The sequence below is a fragment of the Pelodiscus sinensis genome, chromosome 27 (genome assembly GCF_052426305.1).
Source record: "Pelodiscus sinensis isolate ZL-2025 chromosome 27, ASM5242630v1, whole genome shotgun sequence".
In the NCBI taxonomy this organism is placed as follows: domain Eukaryota; kingdom Metazoa; phylum Chordata; order Testudines; family Trionychidae; genus Pelodiscus; species Pelodiscus sinensis.
In genome coordinates, this window is record NC_143078.1 from 7102710 (window position 1) to 7130179 (window position 27470).

At 46.5% G+C, this 27470-nt stretch overlaps 1 protein-coding gene across 1 annotated transcript; it reads left to right on the plus strand.

The window, feature by feature from the left end:
• The first annotated feature begins 284 nt into the window (after positions 1–284).
• On the plus strand, positions 285–26117 carry CTSE (cathepsin E). Its single transcript, XM_075910034.2, has 9 exons — positions 285–647; positions 14032–14188; positions 15381–15498; positions 18364–18482; positions 19546–19745; positions 20137–20259; positions 22366–22507; positions 24164–24262; positions 25335–26117. Exons 1-9 carry the CDS (start codon positions 640–642, stop codon positions 25497–25499), a joined length of 1131 nt encoding a protein of 376 aa, XP_075766149.1. The 5' UTR covers positions 285–639; the 3' UTR covers positions 25500–26117.
• The last annotated feature ends 1353 nt before the right edge of the window (positions 26118–27470 follow it).

Here is a 27470-nt window from a genome sequence, read left to right on the forward strand (position 1 = left end):
CATCTTGGAAAAAATGACGGAAGGCGGGAGAGATTCCAGAATACTAGAAAAGAGCAAATCTAGTGCCTGTCTATAAAAAGGGAAATAAGAACAACCCTGGAAACTACAGACCAGTCAGTTTAACTTCTTCAGGGAAGATAATAGAGCGAATAATTCAGGAATCCATCTGCAAACGTGGAAAATAACAAGGTGATAGGTTTCAGAAGGGTAGCCGTGTTAGTCTGTAACTGGAAAAACTTAAAAAACAACAAATAGCCTAGCAGCACCTTAGAGACTAACAAAACATGAAGATGATATCATGAGCTTTCGTGTGCACCGCCCATGACAACTGGCTAGATAACCGGTCTTAGAGAGTAGTTATTAATGGTTCACAGTTATGGTCGAAGAGCGGCTCCACAGGGGCAGTAGCATAGGCTGCACACATGGCTGTAGCCAGGACAAATCCCTGGGACTGATGGTCTGTTAGTGAACAGACTTGATGAGGAGGTGGAAGATGAAATTGAACCCATTGCTCATTGTCCTGCAGAGAGATCAGGAGTAAAAGGACACAATGAAAACCCATTTGACAGAGGAACTGGCTCTTCTTTTTTGCTGTACTACAGTGAGCTGATATGACTGAATGCACTTCTGGGAAGCAGAATGCTGAGGTACAAAGGTGTCTTTTATGGCACAGTCATATATCCAAATGAAGCTACACTTTAAATTTATGAAAACTGATTTGTCTGGGGGAGAAAATTGCCTATGCAGCCAATTTAGCCTTAATTACCATGCCAGATTTAAACAGTGTCTATTATTAACTGAGATCTTTCAAGGCAAAAGAATCATCTGGACACCAATGCTAAATTTTGGATTTTTAAAGATTTTTATATATAAAAATAAGGGATTAATCAAGACAATTACTTGGAAAATTCAACTAGCCCCTCACGATGAATTGACCCATCTTAAATTCAATTATTTAACAGAAGGAGTTTTAGTCCTGCTTTAAGTGGCCATTGGAACACAATGGAACTACAAATGAAAATAGAAGTGAAAATGTAACTGAAGTACTGTCCCACTTTAATGAAGAACATTTTTTCTTATGGCTCTGCATCTGTCAGGTTTCTAGTTTTCCTAATGCTTCATGATTTATAAGCAGCTTAACAAATTAAAAGTATTTTTGAAAAGTAAAGAAAAAAGCCTATTTAGCACATTCCAGACAGATACATTTGAATCAGTCAATACATAAAACTCTCAGCGACAGGGTTACTAGTGGCAAAGTTGTGAGAAATTTAATACATATACAACGAAAGAGCATAGACATTTTTATCATGAAAAAGGTAATTGAAAATGAATCAAGTAAAATACATAGCCCTAATGTGTATTTCACATGAATTTTAATGTTGATAAATGCAAAGCAATGCATATTGGAAAACATGATCCCAACTATATGTACAAAATGATGGGGACTACGTTAGCAGTTACCACTCAAAAGAGAGATCTTGGAGGCATTGTGGATAATTCTTTGAAAACATCCACTAAGCGTGCAGCAGCAGTCAAAAATGCAAATAGAATGTTGGAAATAATTATAAAAGGGCTAGAAAATAAGACAGAGAATAACTTATTACCTCCAGCACACCCACATCTTGACTATTATGTGCAGATGTGGTTGCCTTACCTCAAAAAAGATATCTTGGCTTTGAAAATAGTCCAAAAAAGGGCAACAAAAATGATTAGGTGTATGGAACGGCTGTCATATGAATAGAAATTAATAGAAGTGGGACCTTTTCAGCTTAGAAAAAAGGAGACTAAAGTGGGTTATGACACAGATCGATAAAATTATGACCAATATGGAGAGAGCAGATAAGGAAAAATTATTTACTTACTCCCATAACGCAAGAACTAGGTGTCACCAAATGAAATGAATATGTAGCAGATTTAAAACAAACAAAAGGAAGTATTTCTTCGCACAATGCATAGTCAACCTGTGGAACTCCTTGCCAGAGGATGTTGTGAAGGCCGGGACTTTAACAGGGTTCAAAAAAGAGCTAGATAAATTCGTGGCAGATAGGTCGATCAATGGCTATTAGCCACAATGGGCAGGGATAGTGTCCCTAGAGTCTGTCAGAAGCTGGGAATGACCAATGCGGGAGGGAGCTCTTGATGATTCCCTGTTCTGTTCATTCCGTCTGTGGCACCTGGCATTGGCCACTGTCAGAAGACAAGATACTAGGCTTGATGGACTTTTGGTCTGAACCCCTACGGCCATTCTTATGTGTATTTCATCTGTATAATACATATTTAAATCAACACAAAAGGCATTTATTATATAAAATGGAATAAACTAAAATATACTCATCTACATGGATTACATCAGGTTAATATCTGACTGTAACTCTACACCCTGTATGTTATTTATGTAGGCTGGGATTTTCAACTAGTTAGGCACTGGAATTCAACAGGATTCAGACCCCTAATTTCTTTGCATACCTTATTAGCAACACAGATTCAAAGGTGCCAGTTCTGCAAAAACCTGTACATATGCTTAATGAGCGGCGGCCCCATTGTCTTTAATGGAACTATTCACATCAGTGGAGTTAAGTACATGAATACATGTCTGCAGAGCTGGCGTTGCAGATTGTAAATCCAGTAGGTACCATTAAGAACTTTTAGTCTGATTTTCTGCATAGCACAGGCTACAGATTTCATCCACTGATGTACAGTAATAACAAATGTTGTGTTTTATGGATCATCCCACTGATAACTGCAATATATTCGCAATATTGCTCATATAGCATGGCTGTGGGCGAAAATGGTGATCGGGGCTTTTTTGCGCAAAAGTGCATCTAGATTGGCACAGACACTTTTCCGCAAAAGCACTTTTTGTGGAAAAGCATCTTGCCAATCTAGATGCTCTTTTCCGCAAATGCTTTTAACAGAAAAGTTTTCCGTTAAAAGCATTTGCGGAAAATCATGCCAGTCTAGACGTAGCCCATATGTTTGTGTGATATACTTTAGGGAATAAGTGACAGCTGATTATTAGAGTTGGCCAGAAACATAAAGTGCAAATATTTCCCTTCATTAATTTTATCAGAATTCAAAATTTTGGCAAACATGTTCATGAAAATTATGAAATTTGAAACACCAACTCCACCCTATTACATCTACATTGACCAAAATATAGTCTCAGTAGATGTTTGTTCCATTCAGGACTGACACTGCTAAATTAGCTTGTATGGCATTGAATTCAGGCCTGCAATTAAAAAACAGTACTCGCCACATTGAAGTCAGTGGTGAAGCTTCCACTGAGTTCAACGGAACCAGGATTCCACCCCATAATTCTTCAGCTGAGGTCATAAACTCCTCCTGCCCCAGTGAACCATGCCAAGTCCTGAAGTCCTTTCCCAGTTTCATCAAAGGAGCTCAAAGCATTTTTTAGAAACATTTTGTTACATAGTCATCATACACCATTGATGTTATGCACTAGTTTCAAACAATTCCATGGTCATTCACCAAATGTTTGAATCCTAAATATGGGAGAGGGCTTCCTAATTCATACTTCCTGAATCTGCAAACACAACAACTATCTCCCATTATTCGGTGATCCAACCCTGCTCCTCAGCAAAGACTGAATTACAGTACACTGCTGCTAGAACACTACAGTTTTTTCAATATTACTGATCAGATTCACTAAATAGTGCTGTTATAATCAAATAAGCTACTCCGCTAAAATTGTAGCCGCAAACCATTTGCACTGTGGGTTTAACATTATCCAGTGACTCCACTGTTTATAAAAAATAGTAGAATTAATAAATAAATCGAACAGCTCTTCCTATTAATTCCCAATAGTGTTTTTGTATACTGAGAGATAGCGTAAGTAACTAAAAGTTTCCTGTGATTGTCGTATAAATGAACAAAGTGATGGAGTAGTTTGATTCATTTTATATATTGTTTATTTATTCCCTTGCTACCTTCAGAAGCTCAGCAACACACAGTTGTGTGACCTGCTGACATCTTACACAATCTTTTGTTTTTAGCTTAGTGATAATTGAGCAACAGAAATATAAATCGGACAAATACATCCATATCAATTATGAATGGCGTGATAAGGTCACAGGAACATTGTGGCCTCCGAATTATTCAGGCCAGTTTTCTTAATGGGGCCATTGGACAAGAGTGAGTATCTGTGGTCTGATTCAGCAATGCATTTAGGTTCCAGTTCAACAAAATTCCAATCTTTAAGTACACACTTACGTTCATCCCTATTCAGCAAAGCATTTAAGCCTCTGAAGTGGGATTTTGGAACTTGTGCTCTTAAATCACATACGCTCAGATCCTCAAAAGGGTTTAGGGTTTTAATTCCCTCTTATTTCAATGGGAGTTAGGCACCTAAATATCTTTGAAGATCTTTTGGAAAGCCCCACCGTTATCGCCCATTGAAGTCAATACATGCTTAACTGTATGCTTATGTGCTTTACTGAATTAAAACCTGTATGTTCAGACTCAAGCACTGAAAAGTGGAAGTAGGACTAATGGCAGTTTTGCCTAAAAAGCTGGCGCTAATAAAATTCCTGCCTAAAAATTAAGGTGAAGTTGCATTGTCGGTACATAACAGCAGTATGAAAGCATTCTGGTGTTTTAGAGTTAAATAAAACCATGAAATGTTATCAGGTCAGGAAATACAGAATTAAGCTGCACTTCTCAATGAAGGAAAATGTTCTAACTCTTTCTCCCTCCCCCTCTCCCTCCTGCCTTTATTTTTCTTGGATACAAAGTGGCAAGACAAAAATTAGAAGAATTTTATTACTCTAAGAGCTTTAATTTCAGGTGTCATAATTCAAATCCCTTTGTTCACTCTAAATTTTTCAGGAAAAATTCTACCTCAGCACCAAATGTAACTCACAAGTTTTGAGATGGCTATGGAGTTTGTTTTGTTTCACATCTTTGAGGATCATCAAAATCAGGCTTGCAATGGAAAGCAAAGCGCAACCTAAAAGAAATTTGAACTAAATCCTCTGAATCTGCTCTCACTTAAACTGGTGAAAATCAGTTGCAACTCAATGGTATAAAACTAGCATGAGATCAGAATCAGATCTCATCAGACTTGCTGTTCATTGCAGGATTTTCAGTTTATAAATGTATGCTTGCACCATTCATGCTTGTGGCTCTCATGTTTTGGCCAGGCTGATTTTACAGCTTCTTCTTGCATTTTATTGAAATAAAATTGTTCAGCTGAGGTTAGATCTGATGTGTTGGCTCAAGTGCTTGGTGGGGGAAGCTTGCAGATTATAGATCAAATTTTAAGCATGCTTCCAGTTTAGGTTCCATTTCTCTGCATATAAATATGCACATATAATTATTTTTGTGAATTTGTGACTGCAAATGACTATACATGTGCACAGATTCCAGTTGAACTTGATCTTCATGTGCCCATTGGACTTCATCATTTTTGGTGCAAAAATTTGCAATCACGACCCTGCGCATGCAGAGAGAGATGGTACTCCATGGACGTGTGGCCCTGCATGTATCGAAAACTCTATTTATTATAACAATATTTTGTACTTCTTGGGAGCGTTTCCTCTGCAGCTCTCACTGTGCTTTACATCTCAAAGGCAGGCAGTATAGAACAAACAGATGAAGTAATTTCTGCCATTTTTACTGTGGGTATCTGAACAGAGCGCAGTTCACATACATTCATGCTAATATAGGAGAGATGCATGTCATACTAGGAGACTAACTATGCAAACATGTACTATTATGATAGCATATCCGGGTCCCAATCAGCATAAGGGATCCATTTGGCTAGGCAGAGTGCATAAACAGAATACAAGCCAACCCCTTCCTCAAAGAGCTTACATCTAATTAGCCAATATCAACCCCAAAGAATTGCCAAGCAAAATGTCCAAGATACAAGCCTTTAGTTACTTTAAAAAAAAACAAGATTCCTAAATCTCTCCATCCTACTGGGCACTGAGAAATTCCCTTTTACTCCCACCCCCTTTGTGGCATTCCTTTTCAATTATTGCAATGGTATACTATATATACTTGGAAAACAACCTCTATGCCAGATAGCGAATAATAATAGACTGCTTTAATCATTTCACTGGAGTGATCTTGGCATGCAGAGAAGAAACACTTCAATCACATGTGGAGACTTATTGGATTACAATAGTTTTTATGATGCACTTACTGCAGCTCAAGGAGAGGGCTATTCTATGTTAAAAAAGCATCCGTCATTTCGGCAGCATTCATCAATCCCTCCATGGCAACACACAATTCTCAAAGAACAGGATTTAATTACACTACATTAAAACTAGACTTTCATGCAGTTTCTCAATCACAACTGGAACTTAACCTGTTACATCAGTTCACAGACTATAAAACACTGAAAATACGTTTCCTTCTAGCAGGTTCCCTTTTGTCATTTACTTCGGGAGTCCAAAGCTGCGGTTGTGACAGGGAGAGAGCTGCCATTTCTCTGTGCCCCGTGCAGCCATTTACACCAGTCCCCGTGCAAATTGAGGGCAAGACTCCACCCTGCCAGAATGGTAGCCGTTTTGCACCTATTGGTGTGAATAACTTCTCTGTAGAGAACTGGGCATTTTTGCCTGGGGAAAGAATGTAGGATCACCATGGTGTTTACCTGACCCCATCACCCGCAGTAGCCGCCACAGCATTGCAGGGGAATCCATGGACCTGGGAAAAGGTCATTGGTGTGCAGGATTCTCACTCGGGCTATGTGTTCTCTCCACAGCTCTTTCTCGGGCCCCCTTTTCCTGCAGAGCCGCCTCACTTCCTCTGCATTCGGGCTCCGTTGAGATGTGCACACCAGCTCAAACTGCCGCTTCAAAGTGGTAGTGAGAAGGGGCTGCCTCCACAAGACCACCAAAAGGAGCAGCAGCTGGAGCGAACGCTCCTTTGTCCACCTGTAGCATCCTGTCTGACATGCTCTTTGAGAGCTTCCTGGGACAGGAGCTATCTTTGTTACTTGTTGGCAGCATACCTAGCACAGTGGGACCCTGATCCTTGATTGGTCTTCCTGCCGGCTTTTGTAATAATTAATTAATAATTAGAATAATGGGGGGTGGAGGGTGGGAGAGAGAGAGAGAGAGAGAGACTGACTAAATTTTCCCTCCAAAACAAGTACAGTGAATTGCTGAGTGGGGTGGGCTGTGTTCATAAATCAAGCTTCCTGAAGAAAAATGAGGTTGTTTATTCTGTGACGATAATTTCTGGAAGAGCCAAGCTGCTTGTGCAAATCATCTCTTGCCACCTTCACTAGTCAGTAGGGTCAATAAAGTGGCACGACCTCTTTTTCCAGGATAGTTAACGAGCCCTCAAGTTGGGTGCAAGTCCAGCAATACTGTTTCTGTTCCCACCAGGGCCTTCCTGGGTGCTGCCCCCCTCTGCCAGGCTCTGCTTTCCCACGCCCCGGCTCATAATGCAGCAACAGAACCACACACTTGATTCACCTCTTGCCCACTCCATAAACCCGACTGCAGCTCATCCACAACTCAGCCTCCTGCAGCATAAAATAGATGTCAGGGCTAGTGGCCTTCTCTGGGTCAGGGATGCTTGGTGCCACTCCTCCATAGCAAAATGCCCCTAATGCTGGGATGGACAATAATTTTTGCAGAGGGGCCACTTCATGAATTTTGCAGGATGACTCCACCCCTGGAAGGGGTGGGGCATCTGGCAGAATGGGCGGAGCATCAGGTGGAAAGGGGCCAAGTGCCCCTGGCAGAGGAGGAGACTTCATACGCTCCCCCATCCTCAGGCTAATTGGCATGTGGGAGTAAGGGAAGTGTGTGAAGTCATCTGCTGTTCAAAATGACTGGTGGCTCCCTCTAGGTACCGTGCGCCCCTGGCGGGGGGGAGAGGGAGCCGCCAACCACTCTGAATGGTGAATGACTTTGTGCACTCCCCCGCCCCCAGCTCTGAATTGGTCTGGGTGTAGAGGAGCAGGAGGGCTTGGGAGGCCGAATCTGTCCCGTGGGCCATCTCTTGCCCACCCTTGCCCTAACGCCTACTTACCTCACTTGGAAAATCGCCTCGGCTCAGGGGATCCCTTGGTGGCATAAAGCCACCAAGGTAGGGAAATGCCTGGGGAAAAGAGAAAGTGGCAGATACCCTAGCGATTCTGGGGCCCTTGGGTCTGTTGGCAGCTTGCATAACTTTCTGCAGTCGTCAGACTGCTCTAATTTATACTGGTGGGCCAGCCCAGCCTGGCCCCAAAAGGGGGAGCAGCTAGAAAACCCCACCTTTTTCCACAAATCCCTTTGCTAAGCTACAGTGTGTCCCCCTCTGCCGCAGCCCAGCCTAGGACTGCAGGTCTCCCCAGTACCTCATCTTCCCTGTGTCAGACAAGAGCTCCTGACACGCACCAAGCCCTGGGCCTGATTGCTAGTGTGTTTCATCCAGCCATCGATTTTCCTCCTGCTTTGCATTCATCTTCGGACGACACTGAAGCAACCAAATCCAACTGTGCTTCAGAGGGCTGTCTCCCAATAGACTATACAAGTGTGTTCATTTCCTGCAGTGCTGCACCAGTGCCTGTCAGAATTGTTATAAGGAAAGGCAATCTCTCCCTGGTGTGGATTACTTGCCACTGCCAGCCAGCCACGTCATGCTGCTAAACACTGCCACGGCCACGGCACAGTGGAATGGAGCACAGGATGGAACGCCCCCCAGCAGAACACACTCTGCTTTTGCATAGCAGCTTCCACGCAAATGGCTTTGCATGTCATTTCCAGTTCGATGAAACAAGGCAGCAAGTGACGAATGGCTGTCAGGTCTTCAGCTTCATAAGCGTCCCCTTCCCAGCCACAGCTCTCAGATCAATACCAAAAGGACGACAGCACTAAGCTCAGGATGCATCACTGAGAGAGCTGAGCCAAAAACTTCTTTTCCCAAAATGGCTTTTTCATGGGGAAAAAATTTGTTTCTCTTGAAATGTTTTGCCATTTTGACAAAAAAAACCCTGCAACCTAAAGCAAATATTTGGGGGGTTTTCACTCCTTTTTTTATTTTGTCAGTGGGGAAGGAGGCAGGGGAAAAGGAAAGGGAGAAGGGGTAGAGAAAAGGATTCAGAGAGGATGAAAAAGAAAGCATTTGTCTTTTCATGGGGCGGGAAAAGAACTTTTTCATCCGAGGAAGTGGGTTTTACCCGTGATAGTGCATGATACTGTACATATTTTTGTTAGATTCTAAGCTCTGGTCTACACTAGGGAGTTTTTTCAAAATAGCTTCCCCTTATTTTGAAATAATAAGCAGAGTCTCCACACTACCAAGCCCGTTCTTTTGAAACAACAGGCTGGTTATTTCTAAATCTGTACTCCTGCTTTCCTCAGGGAATAACACTAATTTTATTCCAGTGCTGCTACATCGAAATTTTAGCTCTTGTGCCGCTACATCGAAATAACAGTTTCCCAGAGTAATTCAAACTAATTATTCCGTAGTGCTTCCTGGGGCTCTCAGTTGAGGTAGCACATTCACACTAAAAAGCCTGCCTCGGACTCATTTCAAGACTTGCCAATAGTGAGGACGCACTATTTTGATTTTGTTATTTTGGGAGATATTTTGAATTTCAGTTATCATATATCTAGTAGCCCATATATATAGTAGCCCAATGTCTGTGAGTCTGTAACGCTGAAATGCTGGCTGTTCCCTCTGGGCAGCCCATGCTGCATGGGGAGTGTGGGGCCCAAACAGCCACTTGCTACCCTGCGGTGGCCTGGCTGAGCAGTGCAGAAGTCAGCTGAGCATCACGGTGGGAGGGGAAGGGGAGCAGGGCGGTGACGTGCGGTGTGACAGCGGCTCCAGGCCCCACGCCCGGCCGCGAATGTCTCTGCCCTGCCCCCCTTCGCCTCCCGCTCGGCTGACTTCTGCGCCGCTCAGCCAGGACGCTGTGTGGGAGCAAGTGGCGCAAGCGACCGTTTGGGCTCCCCGCTCCCCATGCAGCACAGGGAGTACGGAGCCCAAATGGCTGTTTGGGCTTCGCAGTCCCCCGAGTGAGAGGCAGGAGGGGGAGGAGAAGAGAAAGAGAGAGACAGACAGAGAGGCAGGAGGCAGAGGAGAGCTGAGAGGGGGGGGGAGGCAGTTGGAGGAGGAGAGAGAGAGACGGAGCGAGAGACCGGAGGCTCAGGAGAGAAGACCGACGTGGAGGAGAGACCTGAAAATCCCGTCTTATGACGGGCTAATTGGCTAGTTTCAAAATAGTTTTCCAGTGTAGACATGCCTCAAGGTTCCACAGGACTACTCTCCATTTTCACAAAAAATAATCACCAGTTCTTGCAATTTCCCTCTCTGCTCTGAAGGTGGCAGGCCTGCCCCAAAACTGTGCTTTGGCTATCAAAAAAAAAAACCTGAAACGAAGCGCGGAGGTAACTGACGAGGGCTTTGTCTGCACTGCAGGGTTTTGCGCAAGAAGCTTTTTGCGGATGAGATTGTCGGCAAAAACTTTGTGTGAAAAAGCACGTCCACACTTCAAAAGCGCATCGCAAAAGCCATGTGCTTTTGCACAAGAGAGCATCCACACTGCATGGACACTCTTGTGCAAGAAAGCTCTGATGGCCATTCACAGAATGGCCATCAGAGCACCTGTGCTTTTTGCGATAGGCTCTTTTTGCGCAAGAAACCCCTGTGAAGCATCCACACACACCTTTTTGCGCAAGAACTCTTGCGCAAAAAGGGGTTGTGTGTCGTAGAAGGAGGTATACCTACACTGCAAAAAGCCCTCTGTTCTGTCAATTGACTGCAGGTTTCCTTGTGCAAAAATACGCTTGAGGTGTGGACGCTCCTCTGGTTTTTGTGCAAAAACCCTGTAGTGTAGACATAGCCTAGGAGAGGAACCCCCATCAGCGTCTGTGACCTGTGGGTAAAGGTAAGGCAGTGATTGAGCAGGTCTAAAGAAAGAGGGACTGTGAAGTGTAAGACAACAAGCTGCCTCGAAGGACGAGAAGGGGGGCAATTTGCCTCTTGCTCAGATTGAGAAAGAAATCTCAAGGGCCAGAAACGTGGGAGTGAAAATCCAGATTGGAGAAGGGAGTTTCCACTATGTCATTTCATTCCCTGACTCAGACACTGCCCTGTAGGAACTAGCAGAGACATCTGTGCAGAACTGTCCCATCCATAGGATGGTTTGGCCGCTCTAGACCCTGCACTTTGAGGGGGCCCGTGGTAGCTGCCTCAACCATTACTGGTGTGGGGGGGCCTGGCATGAGGTAGCAGAAAGGGTGTCCCCCCCCTCACCACAGCAGCCTGTTCCGCTCCACCCCATCACCTTCTCCTGGCCTGCTGCACGTGGCTTCACCAGAGGGGCACGACTTGGGGAAGGTGTGGAGTTGGGTGAGGCGGAGCAGAGGCAGGGAGAGGCGGGGGGGGGGGGGGGTTACCCTGACACCCCTCCCCCAGGGCACTGGGTGGGGGAGTTATCCTAGGCCCCGTGACCCCCTAGGGACAACCCTGCATCTGTCAACGGTGATGGAGAAGGGAGAGTGGGGAGAAAACGGTCAAATGAAGAAAGCAACCTAAAGGTGCACAGGGAGCCTGAGCTTCAGGGAGTTTGTGGGGTTGAGGGATGGAACCCTCAGCCAGCAATTTATGGCCAATAAGGAGGTGAATCCCATTGTCAACATATGACAGAAGCACCTAGAGCAGCAAGGGGCAACCGAGGCTAGTGAGTGGGCTGCAAGAGTGGCCTCCTTCCTCTCAGTGGGCTGCAAGATTGTCCTAGCCAAGACAGCCTCCCAAGACAGGGCACTTTTGCTAACGGCGCCTGCATGCCTAGAATTCGTGGGGGGTGTCGATTGCATCGTAGCAGCCCTGTGATTGGCTGCAGAGGGAGCACATGGCTCTCATAATATTTTGTGCGATCAGTATGTACCTCACTTCTTGGGCCCTGCCTTTGTAATAGGAAAAAAAAACATGTGGATGACAACCTGCAGAATCTGGCAGCCCTGCACGTGGCTGGCCACACAAAATGTCTCGCAGGCCACACATAGAAACCCCATGGGCCGCGGATTGCCTACCATTGGCTTAGACACTCCAGATAAGCTCAGGACTCAATGCCCTCCGTGCTGTACATGCATATAGTCAGAGACAACCCCTGCCTTGAAGATCTAACAACTACATAGAGAAAGGCTGGGGGAGGAAGTGTTACTGTCCAGTGTTCCCTCTAACTTTTTCCACCCATGTGCAGAATACATTTTGTCATGTGCACCAAGGCATGTGCAGAGGTGCACCACCAATAGAAACACATGCTGCTGGCGGTGGGCACTCTGCAAATCAGCTAGGCAGCACCTGAATCTCTCCTGGGTGACCACCCAAGTGTTCAGCTTACAGGGAATACTGTTACTATCCCCATTTTACAGATGGGGGCACTGGGGCTGAGAAATTCAGAACAATACTTTCAGATTTGTCTAAGAAACTTGAGTCCCATTGAAAACTTAAGGTCTGTGGCCAGATCCTCATCTTCTCTCCTACCACAAAACCATGCTCCCTCTCCCATATTGAAGGAAGGATTCCAGGGAAACTCCATGAGCCCAGGCTATGGGAGATTCCCCTGCGTTTAGGTAAAACTCTCCCATCTCCGGGAACAATATGGCTTTGTCTTTCAGCCCTCATAGCCACGGCTGAGCATGTGTGCTGTGATTAATTTCTGTTGTGTTGACATTCGGAGGAGCCTTATCGCAGGGCTCTGATCCTTTGGGGTTGGGCAGTACTGGGTGCGAGCAGGGCTCTGCTTTTGTCCCATTCTCACGAGTCAGAGAGAGCGGCTGAACACGGATTAGCGCTGAGCCCCCAGAATGAAGCGACTGATCCTTTTGGTGCTTTGCCTTTGGCTGGCCAGTGGGTTGCAAAGGTAAGCCAGCTTCCTTGGCCTTTCCTCACTTCCCAGCACCCAGGCAAGGGCAGCTCTTGCATCAGGGCTTGCAAGGACCCAGGGATCCTGGCAATGGTGAGTGTTAAAACAATCAACAGCAGACGGAAGCAGGTGCCCCAGGATTTGAACAGCACCAAGCACACTGTTGCTGGGTGGGGAGGTAGACTGCAGTAACGTGATGCTCATGAAACCGAGGGGAAGCACTAGCCAGGCCCAGCTTCGTAGGGACCCAGCACTGTTTCCATTCCCATCAGAGAATCCCAGTGTCCGGCCCCTCACCCCAACAGCTGGTAAGAGGGCTCCAGTGGATGGGGATCTGATTCAGAGAAGATGGTGGGTTCATAAGAATTACCTGTTGGTAAATGGGTACAGGAATCTATATTGATGTAACTCACTCATGGAGGGCCAGCCAAGAAGGATGTATCAGCTGCTAGGATGGAAAGAAGACCAGGCATAAACTCGACTGTGTTTTATTGTTGGCCTACACCTGCTTCCACCTCTTTATCTTGTAATTAAGGGCACGTCTTCACTCCGCGGAAGATCGATGCTGCCACAATCGCTCTTTCAGAGTTCGATGTAGCGAGTCTAGTTAAGACTCGTTAAATTGAACTCAGAGGGCACCCCCGCAGGTGTCCAGTACTCCTCCTTTTGTGAGGAGGAAGGGAAGCCAACGGAGTATTTGCTCCCATTGGCCTCCTACTGTGGGGACGTTGTCAAGCTCGGCTTAAGATAGGCCGACTCTAGCTACGTATTCTACATATCTGGAGTTGCGCACCTTATGCCGAGCTGTCAGACTTCTTCACTCTCACTTACGTCTGCCTAAATCACCTCGGCACTTGGCCCTAGGATTCAGGATTCCTAAGCTCTGCCTGTGAATCACCCACTGGGGAAGCCCATGTATGTGTGTCCGATATAAAACAGGGATCGTGTCACCTTCTGCCAGGGCAGGGCTCTGAGACCGCGCAGTGCGGGGAAACAGTGTGACTTGGGGATCGCCACCCACCCTGCCTTTGCCCAGTATACAAGTACAGGATGCACCTTCTATCAGATGCCATGCATTGTCCGATAGGCCAAGCCAGACTGTACTTCTGCAAGCTTTTGTTTAATTTGGACTCCCGGGTTCTTGTTGCTCAGGGCCGTGTTTACTGGGAGAATGCCTTTTCCCCCTCCAGGGTGCCCCTGAAAAGACACAAATCCCTGCGGAAAATCCTGAGGGAGCATGGGCAGTTGTCCAAATTCTGGAAGGCCCAGAATCTAGACATGGTCCAATACACTGAAGACTGTTCTGCCATCCCAGAAACTAACGAGCCACTCATCAACTATCTGGACGTAAGTGACATAATGGGGGTGGGAGGAAGGGAGGAGGTCTGGGGGAAAGGCTTTGCACATAGATACTCAAAAACAAAACAGGAAACAAAGAGAGCACATTATTTTGCATGAACAGTCTCGAATGCCCCACATTCTGATCCTGGAGCTCAGCTCCTGTTAAACAGAGTCTGAGCAAAGCCAGCAATAGCATGACAGTGTGCTATAGCTATCTGCCTGGCCTACTTTTTGTGGGTCCTTTGTCCTGATTTGTGCAGGCAGCATCAATACCATACAAAAAGTGCTTCATGTAGGCCACACACACAGACACACAAATCCCACTCTGCTCCTAGGCAGACACAAAACTAGTGACGGGAACTTACAACCAAGAACCAAAATCCCCTTCAAAACGGCAATACAATAACTCAAGTAAAGCCAGGTCCAAGCCAGAAGGTTTGGATACAGAGACAAATTTTACCAGGGATTGGAGATATTTCCCACACCTGAGGTTTTTGTCCAGCCTGGTACAGTGTCAGTGGCTGTGACAGTTGGTTCTAAGCATGGCTGTGGAACACAGAGGATGCTGTGACAACGAGGACTTTAACAGGGTTCAAGAAAGAACTAGATAGATTCATGGTGGTTAGGTCTGTCAATGGCTATTAGCCAGCATGGGTAGGAATGGTGTCCCTAGCCTCTGCTTGTCTGGAAATGGGTGAGAGAGGGATCACTTGATGATTCCCTGGTCTGTTCACTCCCTCTGGGGCATCTGGCATTGGCCACTGTCGGCAGACAGGACACTGGGCTAGATGGACCTTTGGTCTGACCCAGTTTGGCCGCTGTTATGTTCATTCCCAAAGTTCAGGACATGTTCGGATTTTGATGGGGATTCTTCCCAGGCCCGTTCCTGCTCTTACTGCTGCCGCAGGAGCTGCACCGTGGAGATTGATGGGAGCAGAACGGAGTTGGCAATTGCCATCCACTTTCATTCTAGTTGTGTTGCCATTCTTCTAGGCTCCTGCTCCATCTGGCTCCCTCTTTCCACCTAGCATCATGCTGCAGTCACAGAATCAACTTCCATATGGCGTCAACCATTCCAGGAACGCACCCAGTTCATTGCCAACATCTGTCCCAGAGCTATCCCCCGGGAGCTTGGCTCTGCTGAGGGTTCACATGGTGCCTATGCCTGACAAGGGTTGTTGCTTTGCTCTTTGGCTAGATGGAGTATTTCGGACAGATTTCTATTGGGACCCCTCCTCAGAATTTCACCGTGTTATTCGACACTGGCTCCTCCAATCTCTGGGTTCCATCCATCTATTGTGTCAGCAAAGCCTGTGGTAAGTAGCAATTCACCAGCAACCTATTCCTTCTGCTCCTTGGATAGGGCAGAGTACAGAGACTAGGTCTGATTCTCCACACAGCACCAAAGTAAATTGAGAGTAAGCCAAATGAAATGTTTGAAGTTAGACCAAGGTAAATGGGAGTTGGAGGGGGAGGGGAATCAGCAATGTTCCCTCTAACCTACCATGTGTGGATTTTTTCCATCCATGTGCAGAATAAATTTGTTTATGTGCACCAAGACATCTGTGAATGTGCACCACCAGTAAAAACACAAAACCTAGCTGCAGGCACTCTGCTAATCAGCTGGGAGGCATTTGAATTTCTCCTGAGCGACCGCACGAGTACACAGCTTACAGGGAACACTGGAAATCAGACCTAAAGGGGTTAGAGAAATCCCCCACTTCATGCTCATTTTACTAGCTTTTCTAAGGCAAAATGCAAGCAAAACTAAATACGCTCTGAAACAACATCAGGTGAATGCACCAGCCTGGAAACCACGCCCTCGGCAGTGAAACCAACCAATAGGAAAAGGGGATGTAACAAAAATGGAAACCTTGGTCATGTACATTTTTGTGCCAGGTCCTGAAAAAAAACCAACTGATTTGTTTTAAAGGTCATTGCATGTAATATCAGTGGCACTAGGCAGCAGTCCTGGAAACTTCACGGTAATTGAGATTGCAGCCTGGATTCTGGGCAGCAGTCCCAGGAACTCAGCTTAATAGTAGGCACAGTGGTGGCTCTGGACAGTTGCAGTGATATTTCCTGGGGAACAGACTGGGAGGAGGGATCTGGGCCAGGCGTGTTGCAGCTTTCAGGGCTGGGTTGATCAATGGGCAGGCTGCTAACAAGTCAGGTCACTGCACGACCCATGGGCATAGTGCCACGGAATGTCTCTTTGACAGAGACTGGATGAGATTACTGGGTCATGGATGGGTTAATGTATTTTTCCTTAGCAGCCAGGAAAGGCCAAAGGGGCCTCAAAAGGTGGTGTTGATTTTTTTGGGTCCGTTTTGTCTAATTGTAGACATTGGCTCCACTCCCAGATACAGTTCTCCAGTGAGCACGGCCCACTTACAATTGCTCCTGCCCAAGTGGCTTCTCTGACTCTGAGTGCCCAGCTACAAGGGCTCCCAGGCTGAACACCCGAAATGGGAAGGACTCACAATCAATGAACCTCGTCATGCCAACGCTCTGCAGTGAGACGTATTGAAAATGTATTTACATGAGGACAGAGAATCGTCTGGAGAAATCACTTACTAGACTGTGTGGAAATCAGGATTCTCTCTTACTCCAGCTCTGTGCTTACCACAGGACATGAGCTAGGGAAGGAGGAGGAATAGATGGCTTTATGCACTCATTGTAGCCCATGGTATGAATTAGATCAACCTCAGGGCTGCTCTAATCAGTATTCTGCTTCCAACAGCCCTTTCTTCTCCTAAGATCTAAGAGAAACAAAGAATACTGAAGAGTGCAGCTATTCTCTGTGCAAGTCTCCTACACTGGGAGGCTACGTCTACACTGGCCCCTTTTCCGGAAGGGGCATGTAAATTTCACTAGTCGTCGTAGGGAAATCCGCAGGGGACTTAAATATCCCCCGCGGCATTTAAATAAAAATGTCCGCCGCTTTTTTCCGGCTTTTAAAAAAGCCGGAAAAGAGCGTCTAGACTGGCCCCGATCCTCCGGAAAAAGTGCCCTTTTCCGGAGGCTCTTATTCCTACTTTGAAGTAAGAATCCCCCGCGGATTTCCCTACGACGACTAGTGAAATTTACATGCCCCTTCCGGAAAAGGGGCCAGTGTAGACGTAGCCGGAGAGGGAAGGATTGAAAGAGGAACTGGCTTATGCCTGGTCTTCATTAAACCTGGAAGGTCGTCTTAAGTTGCGCAACTCCAGCTATGTAGAATATGTAGCTAGAGTCGGCTTACCTTAAGCTGAGCTTGGCAGCATCCACACAGTGGGAGGCTGATAGGAGCAAACGCTCCCATCGGCTTCCCTTACTCCTCGCTACTGTGAGGAGTTCAGGCGCTGGCTGGAGCCACCCTCAGCATTCGATTTAGCGAGTCTATACTAGACCCGCTAAATTGAATATCAATCTTTGGCCGTGGCAAGTATAAAGGTATCCTTAGTGCTTTGCTGGTGGCAGTGCACTACCACCTGGGGATTCCTCAGGGGGTGCTTCTATTTTCTTTATCCCATTCTTTGATGATTTCAGAAGAGAAGAGAGAATCAGGCCTAGCATTGTAGTAGGTAAGCCACTTTCTTTCTCTGTGTCTCAATTTTCCTGTCTGTAAAATGGGGACAATAATACTGATTTCCCTATCACAGAAGAAAGCTGTGAAGATGAATCAGTTATGTATTGCCTGGTGACTTGAAAATGTAGCAGTGCTATCAAATTCTTGCAATAATATGTTTATTTGCAACATTTTATTCAAGCCACCAGTGACTCCACATCTAGCATAGCGTTCCTTATGGGTTGTGGTTCTTGGTAAAAAAAAACAGGACACAGTGTTGGAACACAAGCTCTGTGGAAACCTCTCTCTGTCTGCAATTTGTTGCTGTTTTCTTTAATCAACCTCTCCTCTTTCAGACCAACTGTAATCGGATACATTATGACAATGCTAAGAATTATTATTCTGTGTGATACAGAAAATACTCTCTGAGAGTACATTTTGAGAGAGCTCTGGCCAGGTACAAGTTAAACTGATCATTCCATTGCAGGGGGTGATTTCAGTTGCCTCATTTTCTGTCCTGTATTTGGACAGCACCTGGCGCAATGGGGTCCTAGTCCACAGCTAGCGCTCCTAAGTGCTACAGCAATGCAAGTAATAAATAGTAATACCATGGCATCTTGTTTTACTACAGCTGTGCATTCCAGATTTCATCCATCCGATTCCAGCACCTACAATGAGGTTGGGACTCCCTTCTCAATTCAGTATGGGACTGGCAGTTTGTCGGGAATCATTGGCTCAGATCAAGTCACTGTGAGCAGAGTTTGGTTTTCTTTTTCATTTTAAGTTGTCTTTAGAAAAATTAAAAGGGTTCTAATCACATTCTCTCTCCTGTCCATTGCACTGTGACTGCAGGACTTTGTCAGGCCATGAGCCCATCTTTTATTGTTCCTTCCTGCCTGGCTCAGCTCTCAGGGATGTCAGTGGGAGTGGAGGGCAAACTGCATTATATGGAAGGCACTCAGAACATAAGAACGGCCATACTGGGTCTGACCAAAGGTCCATCTAGCCCAGTATCCTGTCTGCCGACAGTGGCTAGTACCAGATGCCCCAGAGGGAGGGATCACAACAGGTAATCCTCGTGTGATCCCTCTTCTGTCACCCACCTGCAGAGAAACAGAGGGGCACCATTGCTACCCATCCTGGCTAATAGCCATTGATGGACCTAACCTCCGTGAATTTATCTAGCTCTTTTTTGAACCCTGTTAAACATCTAGCCTCCACCTCATCCTCTGGCAAGGAGTTCCAGTGGTTGACTGTGCAGGATGATCTCCTGAGGGCATGCCTGTTGTAAATGAATGGATTCCTCACCCCACGCCTGCCACCACACACACAACTGATACCATTAACCTCACTCCTTCACCCCTTTTCCCCCCCATGTTTGCCTTTATTCTTCATAGAAAAAAGCAAAGCCTTAAGGCATGATGCAGATTACAAACAAAAGCATTAGTCCCCAACTCCTTCCCAAGGGGGCTGATTAGAATTTCTGCCTACAAGACTCCTTCCTCTTTAGTGGGCTGCAGAGTAAACTTTGCACCTTTGTGCTCTTGCTGGGAGCCAACGAGACACGCCCCCTGCTCTAATCACCAAGATGAGTCAGCCTTATAGCTCTGCACTCTACAATCAGGACCTATCCTTGGACCACCTCCTTTTCCTGTTCCCTGCTGTTACGGTGCCATTACTGCAGGCCCCATGAGATGGTCTGCAGAAGACTAAATTTTTCCTATTCTTTTCTGCGATGGCACTTTAAGTGGTCTGCTGCTGAGTTTTCCAATGGAAGTTTAGAAACAAAAAGTGGCTTTTCTTTCCCCTCTAGGTTGAAGGCATCACTGTCAGCAATCAGCAGTTTGCAGAGAGCGTCAGTGAGCCAGGAACCACTTTTCTGGATTCAGAGTTTGATGGGATTCTTGGGCTGGCCTACCCATCGCTGGCAGTGGATGGGGTTACCCCTGTGTTTGATAATATGATGGCACAAAATCTGGTGGATCTGCCCATCTTCTCAGTCTACATGAGCAGGTGGGAACACAAGTCTGTACAAAATGGGCCACTGCTGGAGCAGCAGGCCCAGTTCTCAAGGGAACTGGGTGCAGGGTGCCCCCCCTCTCAAGGGAACTGGGTGCAGGGTGCCCCCCCCCCCCCCCCCCCAAGAGGGTGGTTAAAACAGGAAGGGATTTTTTTTTTACTTAGCTCTTTTTGTTCAGTTTGTACAGCACCAGACACAAAGATGTCCTGGCCCATGACTGGGGCTTCTAGGCACTACCACCGTCCAAACAATAATATTAAACATTTTGAAGAGAAAAGTCAGTAGTTGAAAGAGCTATGAGCACCGTAAGAGGATTATCTACAGTCATGGGGAATGCTTCTGCTAATGGAAAACCCGGCTGTAACCCAATCCTCTTTTCTCCAGGAACGCGGATTCCTCTGCTGGGGGAGAAATATTATTTGGTGGCTTTGATCCTTCTCATTTCAGCGGGACTCTGAACTGGGTGCCAGTCACTAAACAGGGATACTGGCAAATCCAATTAGACAAGTAAGTGTCTGGGGTGGGGTTCCCCACGACGGCAGATCCCAGGGGAGGGGGGATGCAGATGAGGTAAATGGCATAATCATTACACCCTGTCAGTTACCATAGCAGTGAGGCAAAGCCATTCATCCTCAAAGCTACATGCACTCAGCCTTGAATTGGGTGCTAGGGGAAGGGATAGCTCAGTGATCTGAGCATTGGCTTGCTAAATTCTAGGTTGTGAATTCAATCCTTGAGGGGGCCATTTAAGGACCTACGGCAAATTTGTCAGGGATGGTATTTGTTCTTCCCATAGGGACTGGAGACAATGATCTCTCAAGGTCCCTTCCAGCTCTATGAGATCAGTATATCTCCATATATTATTATTATCAACCAATGGAAAAGGGGATTCACTGAGGGGAAAACATGCTCCCAAATGTCCTGTCTTCTCTGGCTCTTGAACGGAGATGAGGGATGGCCCTGTGTTTACACTACTAGCCTAGGACATGGAAAAACCAGTTCCCTGGTCTGTCTGAATGTGTGACCCTGAGCAAATCATTGTGTGTTCCATGGCCCAGGGCCCTAAGTATCAAGTGAAAGCAACAGTCCTTTCCTCCTTCGCAGAGACTGAAGGGTTCACATGGGCTCCTAGCACCGAGAACTGCATCTTATGTTTTGACACAAATGTTTGTACTCAAGTCAGTTTTCTAGAGTCAGTTTTTTAAACAGGCTCAGGGCCAGATTTCCAGAGTGACACCGGTGGGCAGATTTTCAATGAAGTTAGCTCCCAAAAGGCCAGATTCCTTCAAAAAGCTGTCCCATACTGGGGAATGAAAACAAAAACATTCTCTTCAAAAAGTTGCCTGAAATAGTCTCATAAGCAGACCTTGTTGACTTTTCAGCTCTGCTTAGAAGTAACATGTCCTAGGTTTGCCCAGAGACCTAACCCAAAGAGAATAAAAAATATTTAAGGAAAAGCCTCACTTTTATTGTACTAGCAGACTTATCCAGCATTGTCTCGGTCTTTTGGGGCAGGGAGGCTACTTATTCAGGGTGCATCTACAGCACATTCTAAACTTGATATAAGATACGCAATTTGCACTATGCAAATTGCATATCTTATCTGGTGTGTCTACACAGTGCCAAATTTCGAAATAACACACTATTTTGAGACATCCCTTAACCCTTGTGGAACAAGGGTTACAGGGATTCCAAAATAGTACACCCATTATTTTGAAAAATATTTCGAAATAATGGGCAGCTTGTTAAGACGTGGAATAGCTGTTTCAGGACACCTCTGGTATCCCGATATAGCCATGCAGTGTAGCCATATGATATCCTTGGTGTGCAGGCAGGCAAGAAGGCGGAGCCCCGGCAATGATGGCCACACCCTTGGACACACTGCAGGAGAGCTCTCCCCTGTGCTCACGGCCCTCAGTGGCCACTCTCATATTGTGTCCCTTCAAACAGCAGACTCTCCCTTTGTATATTGTGGAAAACAATCCTTTTCCTGGGGCTTCTGGTTGTTCTGGCACAATCAAACCCTGACCTTGCTTTAAGTTAGGAGAAGAGGAAGCGGCATCCAAATTTGGCCCGAGCTCCTACCATTTAAGAGGAGTTCTTGGACAAATGGACTTGCAAACAGACACATTTTAAAGTGTGTATATATATAAAATCTCCATCCTTAGTCAGCAGCTACAGAATCCAACTTTAAGAAGATAACCTGCAAGGCAAGCATGCCACACACTTGCCAAGGGCAATTTGTTCCTACCTAGAAGCAGAGAATAACAGCCTACGAACTTCTACCAGCCAAGGAAATTATTCCTTTTGCTGAAGTAACAGAGGCCTATGCGGTGATACTGTAGGTCCCCAGTTCAGCTCCTGCTATATATACACAGAAAGCACTGATGCTAATTAATTGACTGTCCTTTCCTAGGGAAGTGTCTCGCAGACACCAGAGCCTCATTACTGACTCTCTAACCAAGTGCCCAGTCTTATCCAACATCCCCCTGACTCAGGAATGGCGGCAGTTCTGACATGCTCTCAGCCACATGCTGGGGCAGTGGGAAGAGGAACGCAATTCCCCCTAGACCCTCATTTCTCCAGGAATTATCCCATTTCCTTCCTCCCCAGCATACAGGTGGGCGGGACCGTGGCCTTCTGTGCAGAAGGATGCCAGGCAATAGTGGACACCGGGACATCTCTCATCACGGGTCCTTCCAAAGACATAAAAGAGATGCAAAATTATATTGGTGCGGTGCCCATGGATGGCGAGGTAAGCCACTGTGGAATCAAAAGCAAGTGGGGTGCAGGACCTGGGGCACCCCACCCCCCAGTGCTCTGGGTGCGGGGACCGGGGCAACTCCCCCTCACATGTCACCCTCCTGGCCTGCTTCTCCGCGGCAGCATCCTGGGGTGGGGTTCTCTGCTGCCTGCCACCAATGAGAAGCCGAGCTCAGCTGGCCAGGAGAGAAGGCACAGCAGGACAGGGTGGAGTGGATTGGAGCAGGCTACCAGGCCGCTCTGACTCCTGCTGCCCATATGGTGAGTGGGAGTGACCCCAGCTGCTGCTGCACCAGGACCTTGTAAGCCCCCAGGTCCCTCCTGTCCATAGGACAGTGGGGGGGGGGGGGTGCACGCTGCTGGGCCCCCAAAAGCACAGGGCCTGGGCTGGTTGTCCTGATTCATCCTATGGACAGGACAGCTCTGATCAGAAGCATTCCAGGGATGGGAGGAGGATAGCACATTTCCTGGACGCAAGAATTCCTGTCTCTCCATACTAGATATTCAGCCACGATGTAACTCCTTAAACAAAGTATTCCAGAAATATTAGAAGTTTGGCATCTCTGCAGCAGAAGAGAGTGAAGAAGGCTCCAGGTTTCTAAAGACCTGCCCAAACCTATACAGTATGCCAGCAGACAGCCCTGGTAAAGAGCTAAAGGCATGAGCTACTGAAATCCTGCCTTTACCATTGTACCACTGATGGTCATATCCTTGCTGTGACTAGTCCTACTGCCTCAGAAATCACAGCTTTTCCCATGTCAGCAGGGGTCTCTGTATATAAACAATGCAGTCAGATTTCAATTAAAATCTGGACACACCTCCTTCTCCTGTCCCCGTAAAAGCGACAGATGCTTTTGCTGGCCTAGTCCTGTTAGTTTAAAACAATTATTACTTTTGCAGGATTGCAGCAGTTAGAGACTAAAATGCCTAATAGGTAGAGCCCTATGTGGATATAAAATTTGTATCTATATCTGCATCCATATCCACAAAAATGAGCTGCAGACATTCGCATCCATATTCGCGGGTGCAGATAACTGTGGATATAAAGCAGATATCTGGGGATTTGCAAGGCTCGATTAATAGGTCCATGTGCTCCTATAGGAGGCAGCATGGCTTAGGCCAGGTCTACACTAAAGGGGAAAGGCCAATCAAGATACGCCACTCTAGCTACATTCATTATGTAGCTGGTGTTGATGTACCTTGTTTTGAGTTTCTCTGCCTTCCTCCCAGCGGGAGGTCGACAGGAGCAAATGTTTCCATCAGCTTTCCTTACTCCCTGGAGTACTGGCCACCGATAGGGGCACCCTCTGAATTTGATTTAGTGAGTCTTAACTAAACCCACTAAATCGAACTCCAGATCGATCAATCGCAGCAGCATGGATCTTCTGTTTAGTGATGACCTAGCCTGAGAGACCAGAGTCCTGGACTGAGAACCAAGTAAGATAGCTCCTTCTGATATGAAGCCACGGACCCATGACATCTACCTCTGTTGTGTGCTGAAATCCATACAACTCACTCCCAAGGTCAGCTGCTTGGGAAGAGAAGAGCGGTATTGTTTGGGCTTCCCAGCCTTTGGGGTCAACCTGCTAGGTAAGCCATCCCTGCCACCTGCCATGGGCCAATCTGCATCCTGTCTGTCCTTTTGCAGTATGCCGTGGAATGCAATAACTTGAACGTGATGCCTGATGTTACCTTCACCATCAATGGGATCCCATACACCCTCAATCCCCAGGCCTACACACTCACGGTACAAACGTCTTCCTCATTCTGGTGTGACAGCATGTGTTCCCTCATTCCACCATAGGTTCATGGGCAATACAGCCTCAAGATGAGGGCTGGGCTGCATGAAGTTCCATTTCTAGCTCGGGCAGGAAGTTCGGAAACACAAGAGAGCCCGCACTCTGTGAAACTGTTTAACATTCAGATTAGCTGCTGTTCTCTAACAGTTCAGAGTCTGAAAGGGGTAACAGCGAGAGAGCATGGTCTGATGGTTAGAGCAGGGGGGGTGGAAGTGAGGACTCCTTGATTCTGTCTCCAGTTCTGGGAGGAGGGTTGGAGCGCATGTCCTGGAATCTATTCCCAGCATTGAGTGGGGGGCGGGGGAGCAGGGGTCTGGGAGTTTTAGGATTTGTGTAACTTCTAGAGACCCGCTAGTTCATATATGCACAAAGCCACAAGCCCTTTGGCCTTGTTCTGGGTGCAGAACAGAGGCAACAAGGACAGCACACAGGATACAAGGATGCAAAGCTCTGTAAAACCTACTCAGTGACTGGTCTTGGTGCTAGGTGCTTTGCAGGACCCCTGCTTCAGGGCAGAGTTGGGGGGAAGATCTCAGATGAGATCCGTATATGGAACAGCTGCATTTGCTTTTTCCAAGATCTCCCTCAGGGGAGCGGGGGGAACAGAGCAGCCTTTCTAAACATCTGCAGGTGGCTGGGTTTTGCGGCTTGAAGGTGTCAAGGTCAAAACCCAGGTTATTAAGCACAGCAGGAGAAAGCTGAAAAATGGGGCTTAACCTCTAAAGACCTTGATCTCTGGGCTAGACTCAGAGAAAGAACCCAGGAGATCCAAGGTCAAAGGGAAGAGCAACAGGCAGAGGCGATCCTTAAAGCAGCCAAAGCTTCTGGCCTTTCTTCTGCCCACTGGGTGATCGTGAGCAATTCACTTCTGCCTGTGCCTCTTTCCCCCACAACTGGAAAATAGGATAATAATACTTGCCTACCTTTGAGATTGATGCATGAAAAGCCCTTGAAGAAAACCTGGCTTCCTCCATGAAAGGTGCCATTTGTTCTTATATTGGCCATTCCTCTTCCTGCTAGGATATTAGTGACGGCATGACCTTCTGCACCAGCGGCTTCCAGGGACTGAACATGCAACCACCAGCTGGGCCGCTTTGGATTCTGGGTGATGTTTTCATTGGCCAGTTTTACTCTGTCTTTGACCGTGGAAATAACAGAGTTGGGCTGGCACCAGTTGTCCCTTAAGAGAGTATGACCTAATGATCAGAGTAAGGCAGTGAGAATCAATGGTGAGCTTGATTCTGTTCCTGCCATTGCCACTGTGTGACCTTGGGCAAGTGACTTCATATCACTTTGTGCCTCAGTTTACCCACCTGTAAAACATAAATCATACTGATCTCCTTTGCAAGCTGCCTGGAAATTCTTGATGGAAATGCGCTATGGAAATGCAAAGTTTATCCAGAGGCATGTCTGTGATCAGTACAAAAATGTCATTGGCAACTTTGTTATAGCCAGTTTACAGCTTTTTTTTTCTCCCGCTTGAATCAATGCAGATTTTCATTCAATAAAAAGAGGATTTCAATTATCATTTTCACATCTAAAGCTGCAAGAATCAAACAAAATTAGATCTGGAAGCGCCTGCAGAAAACAAAGCTGGTTTTGCTAGGCTGAATTGTGCACGGTGGCATTACCCTTCATCCCCAGGAACTAAAAGCCTTGGATATGCCTCAAATAATTCCTCATGGAATCTCCATCGTTGGAGATATTTAAAAGCAGGTTAGACAGCCATCTATCAGGGATGGTCTAAATGGTGGTTGGTCCTGCCGTGAGGCTAGGGGACTGGGCTTGATGTCCTCTCAAGGTCCCTTCCAGTTCAATGTTCTATGAGTCTATGGGGTTGTGTCTAGACTGGCCACTTTTTCCAGAAAAACTTGCCAGCTGTCTACACTGGCCGCTTGAATTTCCGGAAAAGCACTGACGATCTCGTGTAAGATCGTCAGTGCTTTTCTGGAAATACTATGCTGCTCCCGTTCGGGCAAAAGTCTTTTTCCGAAAGACTTTTGTGCAAAAGGGCCAGTGTAGACAGCACAGTACTGTTTTCTGCAAAAAAGCCCCGATTGCGAAAATGGCGATCGGGGCTTTTTTGCGGAAAAGCGCGTCTAGATTTGCCACGGACGCTTTTCCACAAAAAGTGCTTTTGCGGAAAAGCATCCTGCCAATCTAGAAAGCTTTTCCGAAAGTGCTTTTAATGGAAAACTTTTCAGTTTAAAGCATTTTCGGAAAATCATGCCAGTGTAGATGTAGCTGGGTGAATTAGCAGCATTGGACTGGGAAGAACCTTGACAGTGCAGAAGGATGTACTGGCTAAAGCTATCACCGCTGAGGAGGAAGCCTTTTAGTTATATTGGAGGGCTGTCTCTAGGTTGCAATTTTGCAAATCAGGCCAAGAGACTTAGGCGCATGAGTTCTACTGAAAATCAATAGGACTTGGATTTCTACCTCTCTACGGTGCTTTTGAAAAGCCTGCCTTTAACTCTTAAAGGTCACCTTATGTGGTCAGGGGCAGAGCTAGCTGGACCATTCCTAATGAAAATCTGGTATCTCAGCCATTTTCGTCGAGGTTGATGAACACCAGTGTTCCCTGTTAGCTGCGCTCTTGTGCAACAACTCAAGAGAGATTCTAGTGCCACCCAGCTAATTAGCAGAGCGCCCACAGCTAGGTTTGTGTTTTTCCCTGTGGTGCACATTCACACACACCTTGGTGCACATAAAATTATTCCACACATGGATGGGGAAAAAAACACACACAGATGGAAAACATTAGAGGGACTTTTGGTGAACACCTGGGCAAATGTGGAACAAGGCTGAAGTGGGTGTTTATGCTTTGCAAGGTGCCCATTTTGAGCGGTGCTTTCCAGTGAGTTTTGCTTTGAGTGTCTTGGTGCTTTGCCAAGAGGTAGGGAGGCTACACACACTTGCAGAGTGAGAGTGAGTAAAGAAACCTTTGGGCCTGCCTCTGCAAACAGACAGCGCTGCGGTTGGCACTGCTGGAAATAGATGTCCTAAAATGGGCAGTGCAGAAAAAGAAAAAGCAACTGTTTTTAAAATCTGTGTGTCTTAGTAAGGCTCACACGGGTGCATGGAGCATGTGACTTGCTAACAGCGAGCATAGGGCTTAAAGAGTGCACGCGAGTGAATTTAGTGCCCGCGGCCACA

Coding starts and splice junctions, on each gene's coding strand:
- CTSE (XM_075910034.2), top strand. Junction 14,189..15,380: donor CACTCATCAACTATCTGGAC/GTAAGTGACATA, acceptor CTCTTTGGCTAG/ATGGAGTATTTCGGACAGAT. Junction 18,483..19,545: donor TTGGCTCAGATCAAGTCACT/GTGAGCAGAGTT, acceptor TTTCCCCTCTAG/GTTGAAGGCATCACTGTCAG.